Source organism: Papaver somniferum, chromosome 3, assembly GCF_003573695.1.
Source record: "Papaver somniferum cultivar HN1 chromosome 3, ASM357369v1, whole genome shotgun sequence".
Taxonomy (NCBI): Eukaryota; Viridiplantae; Streptophyta; class Magnoliopsida; order Ranunculales; family Papaveraceae; genus Papaver; species Papaver somniferum.
The window spans coordinates 174,784,011-174,800,409 of record NC_039360.1 but is presented as its reverse complement, the minus strand read 5'-3'; the positions used below and the strand labels follow the sequence as shown (position 1 = coordinate 174,800,409).

The window sequence follows — 16,399 nt, the reverse complement described above, 5'->3', positions numbered from 1 at the left end:
GGCCGTCAAGAAAAAACAACTCAAAGAGGGGAGGGAGGAGAGAGATTATCCAAAGAGAATATGCTGGGTTCCCAATCAGAGTGCACCTGGGAGATGGATATATACCTTTTGGCTTTGCGAATGTGTCACTGTGATTGGCTCCTTTTGCTTGACTCCTCACTTTCCTGACGACTCCTCCCCTCTCTTCGTAGCAGCAGTAATTATTTTTGTCTCGATTCTGTTTATCCTTCTCCTTGGCCCCCAATGGGATGCCCGACATTCGTTGGCTCTTCATCTGTCAAAAATGCAGCTTAACCTTCCTCCTCTTCATCTGCACAATATCCGATCAGATTAGATTAGAGATAAGACACACAAAATGCTAATTACTGTTTCCGTAGTAAAATAAACGCTTATCACGTTGTACACTTTTATTTTTTTCTAAAGTAAAGAATATAAATGAGGTGGAAGAAGACCCTACCAAACACACAAGTTATTTTTATAGTAAAAAGCCCACATCGTATCGTCATGCCATTAAACACAAAGGCAAAGCCAATAGATTAGATTAGACTTCTCTTGTAGAAATCAACAACCTCCCCTCCCTCCCTGTTTCTTTCACATTTCGTTTCCCATTTATCTTCTCTATTTTCTCCCGTCTCTCTCTGTCCGTCTCTATAAAAGTCTAATCCCATTCATTCCATTATCTCGTTTCCTTCTCGTCAACAGAAATACTTTCTGTTTCGCCAACATCTTCTTCTTCTTCTTTCTCCATCTCTCTGTGGATTAGAAATTCAGGGTTCTTCTTCTTCTTCTGATCCCATCCTTCCATTCCTTATTCCAATCGAATTCATCTTCTTTTTCTTTTTTTGTTTCTCCCCCAACTCCTAAGGAGAAGCGGATACACGTAATAACAACAGGAACCAGCTCAATTTCTGAATTTCGGTATTCTTTTTGAATCGGACGAGTGAGGAACAGTGACAGTAGTGTGTACAACTGAAGAAGAATAAGAGATGTCGATGCCAAAGGAGATGGAACAAGTCATGAAACAAAGAGGAGGATCTGTATTAGGTACCAATTCCATACTCAAGAGTGACCATTTCCCTGGATGTCAAAACAAACGATTATCTCCTCACATCGACGGTGCTCCCAATTACCGCCAGGTATTATTACTATTGCGCAATTATATTTGTTCACTGTATTGTGTTAGTGTCCTGCTGTTGAATTGGTAATTATTTATATACATTTTGCCTAATTACTTGAAAAATTGTTTAATTGCTGAATACTACTAACGGATTGCTAACTGCTTTTTGAGAACTGGGTATACTCTTGTTACAACGAGCTGTTTGGTTCTTTTAGAATATTCGATATCCTGTACAAATTCGGATGAAGGAGAATTCTTTTAGAGTGGTGTGCTTGGAGATGTGGGGATTGTGACTGACTATGATGTTTGTGTCTGTTCTTTTGCATGTGGTGAGCCAACAATTCAAATGCAACTGATAGATTGCTTGGAAGATATTATCTTCATCTCTGTTGTTTTATCCATAATGTGTTATTCGCTAGTAATCTCAAAATTCATGTTGACCTGTAAGTCTGTTGTGGAGACATGAACTAGTTATTCAATATTGGCATGCATTTACAAGCTTAAGCATTTGTATGCTCAGTAGAAATCATTAACCCATTCCAAATTGTGAAATTTATTAAAGATAGGATAAAAGGGGGAAAAAGATTTCCTGATTTAGTCAGTCAGTATGACAGAATCCTTCAAAATATTTCATCGAATATGTTTATGGGGATTCAACTTCTTCATTAGAGCATCCACAAACGCAGAACGATAATGCAAAATGATTGACGGTTTAGAAAAGACCGTTGGCTGAATTTGGCCAATCCAACTCTCTGCAGATTTACTTTACATAAAACAGATTTGCGTGTCTCATTTTCTGATAAATAAACCTCTGGGACCGTGTTCGACAATTGGCATCAAGCTCAACTCGCTTCATATCATTTTGAATTTTTATGATTGGTGGTTTGCCCACTGTCCAAAAAAAGTTACTTTTGTATTTAACGATTTTACGTCTGATCTACTTCCACTTGTTTATTGCTAAATCTGACATTCCTGTATTGATACATCCAATTTATTGTCACCATGAATGGGTTAATAGTTTGTTTCCAAGATTTTGCTAAATGTGGCATGTATCTGTAGACAACTATTGTGATTGAATAAGAATTTACATGAGTGCGTTAGTAAAGATGTATCATTATCTGCACAAGTTAGCGTTTCTTTTATGATGACCTGATACTGATATCTGTTAATAGGTATAACTGTCAAATATACTAAGTTTCAATGGAACGTGCGTTCAAGCTACTGCGGTAGACACCATCTCTGTATACCTGTCAGCTGTCACTTTACTTTTTGATCATACCTGTGAATGTATCAATGATGGAATTTCTCTTATTCAATTTTTTTTTTACTTCTCTAGATCTTCTCCACGTGTTTGACAAGGCTGTGTTTTACTAATTTCTTCCATCTGTGCATGCCTTCTTTTCTGTCTTGTCTTTTATTAGGCAGAAGCATTACGTGTTCATGGTGTCGCAATACCAACCGTCGAGGGTATCAGACATGTACTTGACCATATTGGAGCACAAAAGAAAGGGAAGCAAACACAAGTGCTCTGGCATAACCTTCGCGAGGAACCAGTAGTTTACATCAATGGCCGTCCATTTGTTTTACGTGATGCTGAAAAACCCTTCTCCAATCTTGAGTATACGGTATGTTTGTAAGTACTGACTTAAATGAAGATTCTTTACATATTTCAACTGGCAAGCATATTTGCTCTTTTAGAGATCTCCATTGTCCCATGTAGCCTTGTGTTATCTTAATTGTTAGATTAGATCCTGGAAGCAAAAAATTATTAGCTTAATATCTGTATATACTGTGTTGTTTAATAATAGTCACTTCAGTTCCTGTGATCATTTTGTTTATGCTATGGTGGTTAATTTGTTATTCTTTCTTTCAAGAGCTAACCCTGTACTTTTATATTCAATTTCTCACTACTCACTAGAATATACGTAGCTATTTCTTTCAGCTCATTTATCCCCCCTTTATCTTTGGATTGTTGTGGTTAACTTGAAAATGACTATATATCAATCAGGGAATTAATAGGGATAGGGTTGAACAAATGGAAGCTCGCTTGAAAGACGACATCCTGCAAGAAGCTGCACGGTACTTCATTTAGTCGTGTTTTACTAATTTTTGTTATCTGGATCCGATTTTTGTCACTGGTTGTAATCTTGCCCGTTATGATAGCATCTCTTCATTTTGATTAAGCAGATACGGAAATAAGATCCTTGTAACTGATGAACTGCCAGATGGTCAGATGGTGGACCAATGGGAGCCTGTTATACATGATTCTGTGAGGACACCTCTCGAGGTATATACTATTACTTGAAGATCCTTGTAGATCCATGATTAAGTGTTAGCCTCTTGAATTATGTTTCTTATGTGATACTTTAGGTCTATGAAGAACTTCAAGCAGAAGGGTACTTGGTTGATTACGAACGAGTTCCAGTCACAGATGAAAAATCACCAAAGGAGCAGGATTTTGACATTTTGGTTAGTCTTCACATAATTTGGAAGTGTTTGTAACTCTGCCTTAGACTTATACGGAGTTGATGGAACATATCCGTTGGCCCAATTTTTCAGGTACATCGAATATCACAAGCAGATTTAAAGACTGAATTAGTTTTCAACTGCCAAATGGGGCGGGGACGAACTACAACCGGGATGGTAATTGCTACTTTGGTTTACCTTAACCGGATTGGATCCTCTGGTAATTCATTGTTTTCTCATGTTTTGTTATACACGGTGTTATATCTTGTTATCTTATATTTTCATGCATGGCTTGTGTTATCTCATTAGAATTTTGAGCAATCTGAGTCTGTACTTTATACCATTGTCCTAACCTATCTATATGTGCCACCTTTTTGTTAATAATTTTAAAAACCAATTCCAAAGAGTTATCTACAATACTCAGCCTGTTTTGTTTCTTGAATGACACCCCGTTTGCGTTTTTGTGTCTTATAAATGGCCATGACCATGTAGGTATTCCTAGGACAAACTCAATAGGCAGAGTTTTCGACATTGGGTCTGACGTCGCCGATAACTTGCCAAATTCCGAGGATGCGATTCGTAGAGGTGAATATGCAGTCATAAGAAGCCTGATTCGAGTTTTAGAGGTAACCAAATCCTGCCTTTATTACCATTTTTCTACAACGAGTTTTGTTTGCCTGATATTTAGTTTTATATTTTACCAATTAAATGCCTGCAGGGTGGAGTGGAAGGTAAAAGGCAAGTGGATAAAGTCATTGACAAGTGTGCCTCCATGCAGGTGTGTCTCTTACTGTAATTTTCACTTTTCAGTTGGTTTAAATTTCAGCAAAAAAAAAGTTTTTTTTGCTTAACGATTTTTTTTTTTTTAATTTTCTGAAATTAAAATATTTTCTTAAATTGTGAATGGTGTCAATTATGGAACAGAACTTAAGAGAAGCAATCGCAACTTACCGCAATAGTATTCTAAGACAACCCGATGAAATGAAGAGGGAGGCATCACTTTCTTTCTTTATGGAGTACTTGGAGCGCTATTACTTCCTCATCTGTTTTGCTGTATATATTCATACAGAGAGAGCAGCCCTTCATCCTAGTTCAGCTGGTCAAAGTAGTTTCTCTGACTGGATGAAAGCTAGGCCAGAACTTTATAGCATACTTCGCAGGTGAATATGCAGATATCTGTTATCAACATTTCATTTTTTTTTCTCTTCCAAATGCCATATGCATGTTCGCTGCTGGAAAGCATTACAACTAAATATATATGCATGATAACTAAGATTGTTGCTGATGTGGTGACAGATTGCTGAGGAGAGACCCAATGGGTGCACTTGGTTACGCAAGCATGAAACCTTCTATGATGAAAATCGCTGAATCTGCAGATGGCCGCCCTCATGAAATGGGTATAGTTGCTGCAAGGAGGACTGGTGAAGTTCTTGGAAGCCAAACGGTTCTGAAAAGTGATCACTGTCCTGGTTGTCACAATACAAGTTTACCAGAGAGAGTGGAGGGTGCACCTAATTTTAGGGAAGTTCCGGGATTTCCTGTTTATGGCGTTGCGAACCCAACTGTTGATGGTATTCGAGCTGTTGTGAAGAGAATTGGTAGTTCAAAAGATGGCCGCCCAGTCTTTTGGCATAATATGAGAGAAGAGCCTGTTATCTATATCAACGGGAAGCCATTTGTCCTTCGCGAGGTGGAAAGACCCTATAAGAATATGCTTGAATACACGGTATACATGTCTCTAACTTTCTGATTTCTAAGCATTCCAGAAGATAACTGCCTTTCCCGGTAATTGAGTATACCATACGTAGTTTGTAATTAGACCAGATTCCTCAAAAGATGGATTAGGATCCCCTCCCGTTCTCTTACCTCTCTGTTAACTACAAAGATAGGATTTCTACCGAAAGCCTCTCTGGTCCACACCAATTTTTTTGACATGCCATCCTCTAGTATAATATGATATCACTGCTTAAGGAATCCAAAAACAACACGAGGAAAGAAAACTGACCAGCTTTCGTTAGTGAATACATAAAATATAGGAGAAAACTGAGTACTGCTTGTGCAGTTAGTTAAAAATATGTTGCTTTGTTTCTTAGCTTCTCTTTCATTATGTTTGGTAAGAATAGGTCTATGCCACTAGATATATCCTCTTTCTGTGAGGACATCTATTATTGAGTTCCAACTTCCAGTGCTATTTTAATAATATAGCTGATTATGTTCTTTCAAGTGCTGTTGAATATAGAAAGTGTATATAAATATGATGGTATTTCAGGGAATAGATCGTGAAAGAGTGGAGAGGATGGAAGCTCGATTGAAAGAGGACATTCTGCGGGAGGCAGAACGCTATGGAGGTGCTATAATGGTCATTCATGAAACTGATGATGGACAGATATTTGATGCTTGGGAACACGTTAATTTCGAAGCAATTCAGACCCCTCTTGAAGTTTACAAATGCTTGGAGAGTGAGGGTCTCCCAATTAGGTATGCACGTGTGCCAATTACTGATGGTAAAGCTCCTAAAAGCTCCGATTTTGACACATTGGCGACAAATATTGCCTCTGCCTCGAAGGATACTGCTTTTGTTTTCAATTGCCAGGTATTTAAATTATTATATATGCTGTATTCACTGCGTTGATATTTATTCTGTCGCACTCACTATGAACATATTGTTGTAACTGATTAGGCATAACTAGAGAACTTTACAGCGAAATGTAAAAAGTGTAGTTGTTTTATTTGTTCACAGATGGGTAGAGGAAGGACAACCACGGGTACTGTGATTGCTTGTCTTCTTAAACTTCGAATAGATCATGGAAGACCTATTAGAGTGCAACAACTTGAAGAAACGACCTATGAAGAAGTGGACAGTGGTTCCTCAAGTGGGGAGGAGTCTGGAAGCAATAACGGTTCTGTATCCACATCTAGAACAAAGAAACCAGTGGGAACTGTCAAAGAGCCGAAAAGTCCGAAATCTGCTTTTGGCATAAATGATATCTTGCTGCTAAGGAAAATCACAACACTATTTGATAATGGATTGGAGTGCCGTGAAGCTTTGGATGCTGTGATTGACAGATGCTCAGCTCTACAGAACATACGTCGAGCTGTTTTACAATATAAGAAGGTCTTCAATCAACAGCATGTAGAACCAAGGGTTAGGAGGGTTGCACTGAATCGTGGTGCTGAATACTTGGAACGCTACTTCCGACTAATTGCGTTTTCTGCGTACCTTGGAAGTGAAGCTATTGATGGTTACTGTGGACAAGGAGAGACTATGATGACATTTAAGACGTGGTTGCATCAAAGACCAGAGGTTCAAGCTATGAAATGGAGCATAAGGTTGCGGCCAGGGAGATTTTTCACCGTTCCTGTAATTCCTTTTCTCTTTCCGGTCTCTTCTATCATTTCAATTTATTTTGTACCTGTGGAATCTTTCATTAGCTTCCCAAACATGTACTTAGTCCTCCCACTAAGCTACACCATGAAATGTGCACTTGATCCTCCAGGCAACCCCAACCTGTAATTTAATCCCTGCCCTTTGCTTATAACTGTGTTTTCCTTGCTTGGGTTGTTGTGTTAGAAAGGCCCGACTATTTATGTCCTTTGACATTGGTTATTATTTAAGATTGTCCGATGATTTGATTATGTTGTCCAGGAGGAGTTAAGAGCACCACATGAGTCTCAGGGTGGCGATGCAGTGATGGAAGCCATAGTCCAGGCTCGTAATGGTTCTGTTTTAGGGAAAGGGACCATACTTAAGATGTACTTTTTTCCTGGTCAAAGAACTTCCAGCCAGATACAAATCCATGGTGCACCACACGTTCACAAGGTATGCATTTTATCATAAAATTAAAGTATTCACTCACATAGTAACTACAGAGCACAAACAAAAATGGAATTGTTGAAAATCTAGTGTAGGATAATATAATACACATAGCTAATAATAGTTACTTGGATTCCAAAGTTTGTGGCAATTAAACCACACAATAAAAGTATTACTCCTCACCTATTGGATACTTGGTTAACAGTAATTCCTTGAGACATAATGATTTATAAATCTGATGCTTTTTGTATGTATATAAAACCACTCTTCTTTTTAGGTGGACGGCTTTTCTGTGTATAGCATGGCGACACCAACAATTGCTGGTGCTAAAGAAATGTTATCATATTTAGATGGCAAGACTACTACTGCTGCGGAAAATAACCATAAAAAAGTAGTGTTAACTGATGTAAGAGAAGAAGCAGTTGTTTACATCAATGGCACTCCATTTGTCCTCAGGGCAATTAATCAACCTGTTGATACACTGAAACATGTTGGAATTACCGGCCAAGTGGTGAGGCATTGTGCACATATAGTTGTCTGTGTAATAAGTATCAACATGTGCAACTATGTCATTTCGTGTCTTCTTATGTTTATGTAGGTGGAGCATATGGAGGCACGTCTGAAAGAAGATATTTTAGCAGAGATCACCAGTTCTGGTGGTCGAATGCTTTTGCACCGTGAAGAGTATAATCCAGCACTGAACCATTCCAGTGTCATAGGGTTCTGGGAGAATATATTAGTAGATGATGTGAAGACACCTGCAGAAGTCTATGCTGGTCTGAAGGAGGAGGGATACAATCTTGTGTACAGGAGAATACCATTAACCAGAGAAAGAGAACCTTTAGCTTCTGATATTGATGCTGTTCAGTACTGTAAAGATGAGTACGTGGCAGATAATGTTCTTCCTTGTTGTAGCTAGCTTCCATCCTTTTTTTTTTTTGGAATTTTTGTGAATCTTGATCATTATGGTTCAGTACTTGATCATTATGGTTCAGTACTTCATTCTTTTCATTTAACAAAGTAATACATAACTCGTCACTTTCTTTCTGCAGATCTGCAGGTAGCTATCTTTTTGTGTCACATACGGGATTTGGAGGTGTTGCTTATGCCATGGCCATTACATGTCTTAAGCTTAGCGCGGGCAGGTCGGAATCATTGGCGGGCCCACTCTGTTTTTATCCAACACCCAAAGACAGCTTGCCACCCTTGTCTCAGGCATTACTTGATGGCGTTCGCAAACTGGATGATTACCGAGACATACTAAGCCTTACTAGAGTTCTCATAAATGGTCCCAAGAGCAAATCAGAGGTTGATATGGTTATTGAAAGGTGTGTATATCTTGACTCTTGTAGAAATAAGTTTCAGCAATTACTGCTATTTTTAACAGGGCTGATATGATTTGTATTTTAGTATGGCTGGTATGATTTTTATGTTCCTCTTATGATTGACAGGTGTTCTGGTGCTGGACATTTGAGAGATGATATTCAATACTATAAAAAGCGACTTGAGAAGTGCACCAATTGTGATGATGAGAATAGGTCATACCTCATGGATATGGGTATCAAAGCGTTGAGGTTAGTTTTGCTTTCCAAACTGACTTATATATACCACACTAGTTATTTTTAACTAGTGATATGAAAGGCCCCAAATTTCAAAGATAAGGCTTTTTGTTCATTATCAATATGACTAGTCAACCAACTTCCCCTTGTGTGAAATTGCTGGCTTGTTCAGCTGTCAACTTATGGCCGTTTCCCCTTGTGTGAGCATAATCATTAATACAACATGTATGTCTAGTTTGTAATTAGAGGGTGAATATTTTGACTGCAGGCGGTACTTCTTTCTCATCACATTTCGGTCATACCTATACTCCACATCTACAGAAGAGGTGGTTGGGTTTCAGAGATGGATGGAGGCGAGGCCTGAACTTGGCCATCTTTGCCATAACCTGAGGATTGAAAAATAATTAGGGAGGAGGGTCTTCTTTCAACATCGTACAAAGTTTCTACAGGGTGAGAATGTATGTTCACGAGGAGATTATTATTGATTTTTAGGATTAGATACATAGGGGTTGCCTGTTAGAATTAATTTGTTTTCTCCTCCTGGTTTGTTTAATTGTTAGAGAAGTTGTTAGTATTCTTAGCTAAATGTAACATCCAACTAGCACCATTTTCTGTATATCGTACATTGTATAGTGATCTCATCCATTTCATCATTGTTTCTTGTCCCCACAATGTAAGCTCTTTTCAGTTAATATCTCTCTCAAAAGAAAGAATACATGGAAATCAGTATGAACATTATGCAGCTGCCTGTTTGTATTTTGTGTAGTTTTGGAGGGTGTTTCGGTAGTAGCTTTCCTAGTTAATTAAAATCTAAGAGTCAAAAGTGAATCTGTTTAGAAATAATAATTATTCTGTTTTTGAAGGAAAAAAACTTTTTTATTCTTATTTCTGAAAACTGATTTTGTCTCTGGAAAACACAAGAACACTTTTCTGGTTGTCAAATTTTAAATCGGTAATTGACACAACGGCTTCCAAAGTTTGTGATAGCAGGTTTGTGGGTATAACACAAACAATCTTGTACCACTCCTACAACCCTGGACCAATGGATTCCCTTTTGGATGACTTTGTGATAATGTCGTATTATTTTCGAATGGACTACAGAGCTCAGTGAGGTGTTGGAAAAAAATCATTCTGAATTCCGTCTTCATAATGGGAGGGAGGGACTACATGGTCAGTTGATATGCAGGTGACAAAGAATGTGAAGGCACGTGCACTAACCTCGTATTCTGAGGAGGGATAGGTGGGGTTTGGACCGTTTGGTCCTACCCTAATTAGCAATTCGGAATACGGCATACGTACGGAACGACAAACGTATGAGTATTATACGGATTCGTGAAAATCAAATTCGGTCATATAATTCGTTTTTGAGATACTAATTCGGTGCTCAAACTTCGGCTATGTTATATTATATGAAAACAACTTTTACACCGGATAATAGGTAAAAATTATGACGAAACTATATATATTTGTAGTATACGGAAATAGACCAACAATCAACGCAAAGCCCAATGGTTCTAGTGTAGTCTATTATTAACCTAGAGGTCATGATTCGATCCTCTCCCATGCCCTAAATTTTTAAACTTTAAAATACTTACGCCCAACTCACCACCAGGTGTCCGTATTGTTCGGCGAATTACTAACTAGGGTCCTACCAAGACCAATCAAAACGGATAAGATGCCACGCGTAATTATATTGCGAAGAAGATATTTATGAACTTAAAATTAATTAATTAATGAAACCTCTTTATCGTAATGAGATAAGAAAGATAAATAAGTAAATAAATAACATTTGTCTGTTGTGGAGGCGTCAGCACAGCAGGCCTTTGGATGATGGGCGCGTGTCCCTATCTCTGTCTAAATCACGAGGTGGTCGTCCTTTTTCCTTTTGTGTTTCGGTGGGTCGACTAAAACCACCATCTGATCAGATCATCATTCAGAAAACATAGAGATTTGGAAATTCATCCAAAATAGTGCAGCATCATTTTCACTTTTCTTTTTCTTCTTCTTGTACTACTACTACTACTATATCTACTCCAGTTCCACTCAGAGAAAGAAAAGAAAGAAGAGATAATACAGAAACAGGAAATTTCAAAAGCCAAAATAAAGCCATAACTAATTAAGGTATATATTCATATAGATTCAACTACTGCTGCTGTTAGTGCTTACTATATATTTTCTGAGTCTCTGATAATTGTTGCTTAATGGCTAGTAATTCACTAAACCACACTTTGTTCAGATGATGAAGAAACTAAAGTTGCTTTCATATTTCTGTTTTTCTGTATGTTGTTGGATCAGATCGATCTGCTAGCTAACATTCATAGGGTTTGATTAGCTGAACAATTAATTAGCATTGTCCATATATTCATCAAGCTTTGATTTGATTTTGTTATCTTAAACTAACATTAATTAGCAGATCTGAATCATGTATACATATGGTATCCTTTTTCTGTTTGCTACATAGCTACTTGGCTAATGAATTTATCGATTTTCTAAGATTCCGTAAAGAAAACGATTCGAATGAGCTAATCACAAAGTTTCATTACGATAATTATTCATTTTAGTTCAACAAAGTTTCAGTAAGTCTTCACTGTATATGTTGTTATCTACTGGATCACAATCTTATGGAAACCACGGTACTAGCATTCAGTTGTTTATTATGGGAATTCATTTAGTTTGGCTGCTGTTCATGTAGGTAATTGAAAATGCAAGGAGCAATGCAAGCAATCAGATCCAACGGCAGCGTATTCAAGTCTGCGATTTTGCAACACATCCGTATAGTGGATCCTGCTCTAAGACCTGCTTTCTCCACGCGCTTCCAGTCAACAGCTCCTCGTTTGGAAGAGCATGGTTTTGAAAGCACCACAATTTCTGATGTTCTTAAAGCCAAGGGTAAAAGTGCTGATGGTTCATGGCTTTGGTGCACCATAGATGACTCCGTTTATGATGCTGTCAAATCGGTAATGTATTGTTGTTGGTTTTTGTTTTCCATGATTGTCAGCATTGCAGTGTATTTTGTTATATACTGGAGAGAACAAAGTAGAATGTTCTGATCCTTTTAGGAAAATATACATGTTGTTGACCAAATATGGTGCATTCATCTAGATGACACAACACAATGTTGGAGCCTTGGTGGTCGTTAAACCAGGAGAACAGAAGTCCCTTGCTGGAATTATTACTGAGAGAGGTAATACATATGTTACTATAATTGTTACTTCTGTTTACTCTGTCGTGTATCTCTCTCCATTGATTATTTGGGAATCCTGATAGTATCTGAATACTACATAATTGATGTGTTTTTTGGATGCCTAGTATCATTGTCAAGTATGAATAAATTGTAATGGATTACTGATGATAGATACAAGGATTTTCAAGGTCCATGCATGTTTTTTTTTTGGTCCATGCATGTTAATTTTCTTCAGATCTTTGTTTGGTTTCCAGATTATCTCAGGAAGATAATTGTTCAGGGAAGGTCTTCCAAGTCTACAAAGGTCGGAGACATTATGACTGAGGAGGTATTTCCCATACTTCCCCTGTGGTCTAAGTTCTTTGTTCTTGCGTTTTATTCCAGTGCCAAGACTTCAATTCTGATAGATGCAAGTCTAAATACAACTCTGTTTGACCCTAGTAAACCCCAGTTTTTAAGGACTCACTTAATTCAAAATGACTTGTGAATTAGTCATGTTGAGCAATCTGCTAGGTATAAGGACTTGACTGGATCATACTGCCAGGATCAAGTACTCTCATTTTCCCCTATCCCGACATGTGCAACTCATGGGTTCTTTGTCTGCTTTTCTGTAATGTCTTATCTATGTGGATTCAAACATCAATTCCTTATGGTGGCTGCAGAACAAGCTTATAACTGTGACCCCTGATACGAAAGTGCTGCGAGCTATGCAACTAATGACAGGTATTCATTCTACACTTTGCTGTTCTTCCAGTCTGTACCATTTATAAGCTAATAAGTACTGAGAGAAAAATCATTATTAACCCTTTTGGATATGGTGTACGACTGGCTTGGCAGAAAACCGCATCAGGCACATTCCAGTGATCAGTGGCAAGGATATGATAGGGATGGTATCCATCGGAGATGTTGTTCGAGCAGTTGTAAGCGAGCACCGCGAGGAGCTGGACCGCCTGAATGCCTTCATACAAGGAGGATATTAAACGATGAAGATGATGATGCCAGAGACAAAGATGATGACGACAATAACAATAAGAAATAGAAGTGGGTACCTTTGCTTTATTAGCAGATGTTTGTAAATATTTGAGTTTGTTTATGCAACTATTTACCCTTTATTTGAGAGAGTTTATCAACACTATTAAGTGGTTTTGAGTTGTTGGACCATGGCGATTTGCTGAATAACTTGGCACCAAAACATCGATCAGTTTTAGACATTGCATTTTATGTTTGCTTAATAACTGTAATTTCTATCGGGCCTAATGCCTATGCCTCTCCATACAAGGCATTGAACTTCTATAGATGTTTTTTTTAACAAGAAAATGTGCTTTGTTTGCTATCCTCTGTGCTAGTGGTAAACACGTTCTTCTCTTGGACTACAGAGCTCTTGATGGTTTTACTTCTCAACCTTGGGAACCCGAGTTACAGAGGTGTAAACTTACTTGATGGCGCCTACTTGCTAATACAAGCAGGTCATGCTAAGCACCTCGCTGGCCAAAGCAGTGTGCTCTGTCATGTCAAGCCTCTCTGCTAGTTATCCAAACAAAGAAGGCATGTAAACGCTCTTGCTCATTCAATTAAACATAGGAAGTTGGGGTACTTTCTGCTCATTTACTGTTGCACCATTAATAGATAAAGAAAAATAACACCAACAAAACCGTTCCAAGGCGATTATTCCACATGAAACGGATCGACGAAAGACCCATAAACTTCTGCTAGCATCTCTCAAACCCCTACAGTGACAAATATGATGATTGTGGCAATTATCATCACAAGAAAAACAACTCCATTCCAGACCTTAGCTGTCAGCTGTTCTGGCTGGTGTCAGACCCGTAATACATAAGCCACGATGTAGTATGTGACATATACAGCATGAAATCAGATGTCTGAACAAGAAAAAGCTCATCCCATAGAAGACAGGTCCAAAAACCAAAAGAACAAGAACAAAAGAAAAAGAACATTACTTGTATATGATTTACTAAATGAGAGAAGATGTGAAGCTACACCATATTACTTACTTACTTCTGGCTTTTGGACATTTTAAAAAATAGTAAAAATAAAGCACTCACTTCAAAAATGTATAAAAAAAACATAATAAGAAGAAACTATATGGTCTTCTTAGATCATGCAAGTAGAATGTGATCCTCAAGGACAAATCATTACTTTGATTCAAAGTTTGGTTCAACCATAAATACATATTCTGCTACATCCGGTTTTAGTATTTCTTGGTACATAAAATTCAAACATAACCTCCTTTAATAAACAAAGCAACTAAATCTTTTTAAGGAGTCAGCATTAATTCTGTTTCAAAACATAGGCACCGTGACTGAAGATCCCATCAGCAACTTGCAGAATACAAGCATTTCCTCCTAAAGATTATGCTCCATCTCCTAGAGTTCTCTTTGAGGTACTGATGTATAGAACTGGAAGGGGAAAGGACAAAGAAAGAAAGACAAGGTATTATTAGCATACCATCTCAGTGCATACAAATATCAAGTGTTACAGAAAAAAAAAAAAAAAAAACAGGTATCTTACCATTGTTTCCTCGAATAAAAGCGTCACCATATTTGTTTTTCAACTGACCATTGACATATTCCTCTGTTTGCTCCATTGCTATATTCATATACCCATCTAAACAAGCAAGAATGCCTGCAAAAATCAAGATAAGAGCCACAGATTTTAAGACACGTAGGCATTTTAGATATATAACACACCTTATGAAAATGCCAATAGAATGCATCAATCTTAAAATGTTTCGAAATAGAATCACCGAAAGAAGGCATAAAGTTGAAGAGAGGAAGGATTTTCTTGTAAAAGGAACTCGTATGCATGCATATTAAGACTGAAGGTTTGACCAATGAGGACTCATTAAGACATGGAATGTATGAATGTCAAACTACGAAAAAGTCATATGAAGGCTAAAGGAGGTATGAGACAAGTATCCTGGCTATATAAAATAGGAAATATCCATACTGATTCCTCTGCAACAAGTTAAGACAAACAAGCACTCAGTGGCAGAACTGCAAGAAGATGCAGATATTTGCAACTTTAAGAATGCACTCACTCTCCAAGCAGTGTGAGGAAGCCATTCAAACACAAAATTAGGCAATGAAACTTAAGATCAGAGTCCTTCCAATATATTCTAACAAGACCTAGAACACCTAAAATTTGTGATGTGATGCACTATTTTTCTGCCTATCTTATGCTGTTCTGCTCCTTACCCTGCCTAGCCTGGGCAACTCCAAATTCCCAAAAGTAAAAAGACTGAAAAACTCTGTGTCTTGTAATAAGGTTCCCATTGGCTTACACAAACTTCTATCTTCTGCACCATAAGACCTCTAGCTTTTAAACTAGATAGTTTGTGTTGCCGTGATGAGCAGCAAAGGTCATGGTTCTGTAGGTGTATGTATTAATTGCACACAACACCAATGTATGTATTGTGTACGCTATATGTATGCCAGGTAGGTAGTAGGTCAAGATAAATCAGTCGGATTACATGTCTTAGATAATTAAAAATTTATTCTTCAGTAACCTTGCCTAATTTTTCTCCCAAAAACCTAAAAACACTAGTATTCACTGTATTTTGTAATCAACCATGATGTTGTTTTTAGAACAGTACAAGCAAAACATTAAACCCTAATTTGAAAAATAATACTAAATAAATAAATAAAAATCTAAGAATCGCCCAAAGGAGTACTAGCTGGATATCAGGAAATAAAACAGTGAAGATATATGCACCTCTGTAATCGACACCAGAGTTGAGCTTAACGACAACAGGACGACCTCGAATAGATTTGAGAAAATCAGATGGTGTTTTTGTGGAGCTTGATCCCCCACCTGAAAACTTGTCTCCACCGCCACCACCACCGCTACCAATACTTCCTCCTCCGCTCATGCTGACTTCTGTTGATGTTGATAGTAGTAGCAGAAGTAGCAAGCAGTGCGAATCGGGGTTTTCACTTTTGCACTTGCTTCGTCTTCTTAAAACTTAAAAATCTACTAGAGGGACGGTCTAGAAAGAAGAATCCCGAAAATTTGTCTACAAATCTATAATGCTTCCGAAAACGGCCCCTGGGTTCGAGACCTCAAACACAAAGCCCAACATAAATCAACAGACAGAAAGCCCTTGTCATTATTATTACTGGAAAGCAGTCAAGGGTGAGCAACCGACGGATGCGGATTAGGTTTTATCCGCGTCCAATCCGTTAAAGTTGCGGATTTTGGAAAATCCAACCGAATCCGGTCCAATCATCCGCGGATTTGAC

At 37.9% G+C, this 16,399-nt stretch overlaps 3 protein-coding genes across 3 annotated transcripts; 2 read left to right on the top strand and 1 right to left on the bottom strand.

Moving 5' to 3' along the window:
- The first annotated feature begins 555 nt into the window (after positions 1-555).
- Positions 556-9,648, top strand: LOC113358080 (paladin-like). Its single transcript, XM_026601589.1, has 18 exons — positions 556-1,136; positions 2,539-2,742; positions 3,126-3,196; positions 3,305-3,404; positions 3,488-3,586; positions 3,677-3,803; positions 4,076-4,209; positions 4,302-4,361; positions 4,508-4,743; positions 4,880-5,309; positions 5,853-6,176; positions 6,324-6,944; positions 7,230-7,403; positions 7,675-7,908; positions 7,996-8,279; positions 8,450-8,725; positions 8,849-8,971; positions 9,225-9,648. Exons 1-18 carry the CDS (start codon positions 987-989, stop codon positions 9,358-9,360), a joined length of 3,783 nt encoding a protein of 1,260 aa, XP_026457374.1. The 5' UTR covers positions 556-986; the 3' UTR covers positions 9,361-9,648.
- A 1,228-nt stretch (positions 9,649-10,876) lies between these two features.
- LOC113358079 (CBS domain-containing protein CBSX3, mitochondrial-like) lies at positions 10,877-13,472 on the top strand. Its single transcript, XM_026601588.1, has 6 exons — positions 10,877-11,077; positions 11,649-11,913; positions 12,059-12,140; positions 12,395-12,468; positions 12,803-12,863; positions 12,978-13,472. Exons 2-6 carry the CDS (start codon positions 11,659-11,661, stop codon positions 13,118-13,120), a joined length of 615 nt encoding a protein of 204 aa, XP_026457373.1. The 5' UTR covers positions 10,877-11,077; positions 11,649-11,658; the 3' UTR covers positions 13,121-13,472.
- A 754-nt stretch (positions 13,473-14,226) lies between these two features.
- On the bottom strand, positions 14,227-16,162 carry LOC113358078 (U6 snRNA-associated Sm-like protein LSm6). Its single transcript, XM_026601587.1, has 3 exons — positions 15,873-16,162; positions 14,670-14,783; positions 14,227-14,557 (listed from the first exon to the last, which is right to left on the bottom strand). The coding sequence occupies exons 1-3, from the start codon at positions 16,027-16,029 to the stop codon at positions 14,511-14,513; spliced, it is 318 nt and encodes a 105-aa protein (XP_026457372.1). The 5' UTR covers positions 16,030-16,162; the 3' UTR covers positions 14,227-14,510.
- Positions 16,163-16,399: the final 237 nt, after the last annotated feature.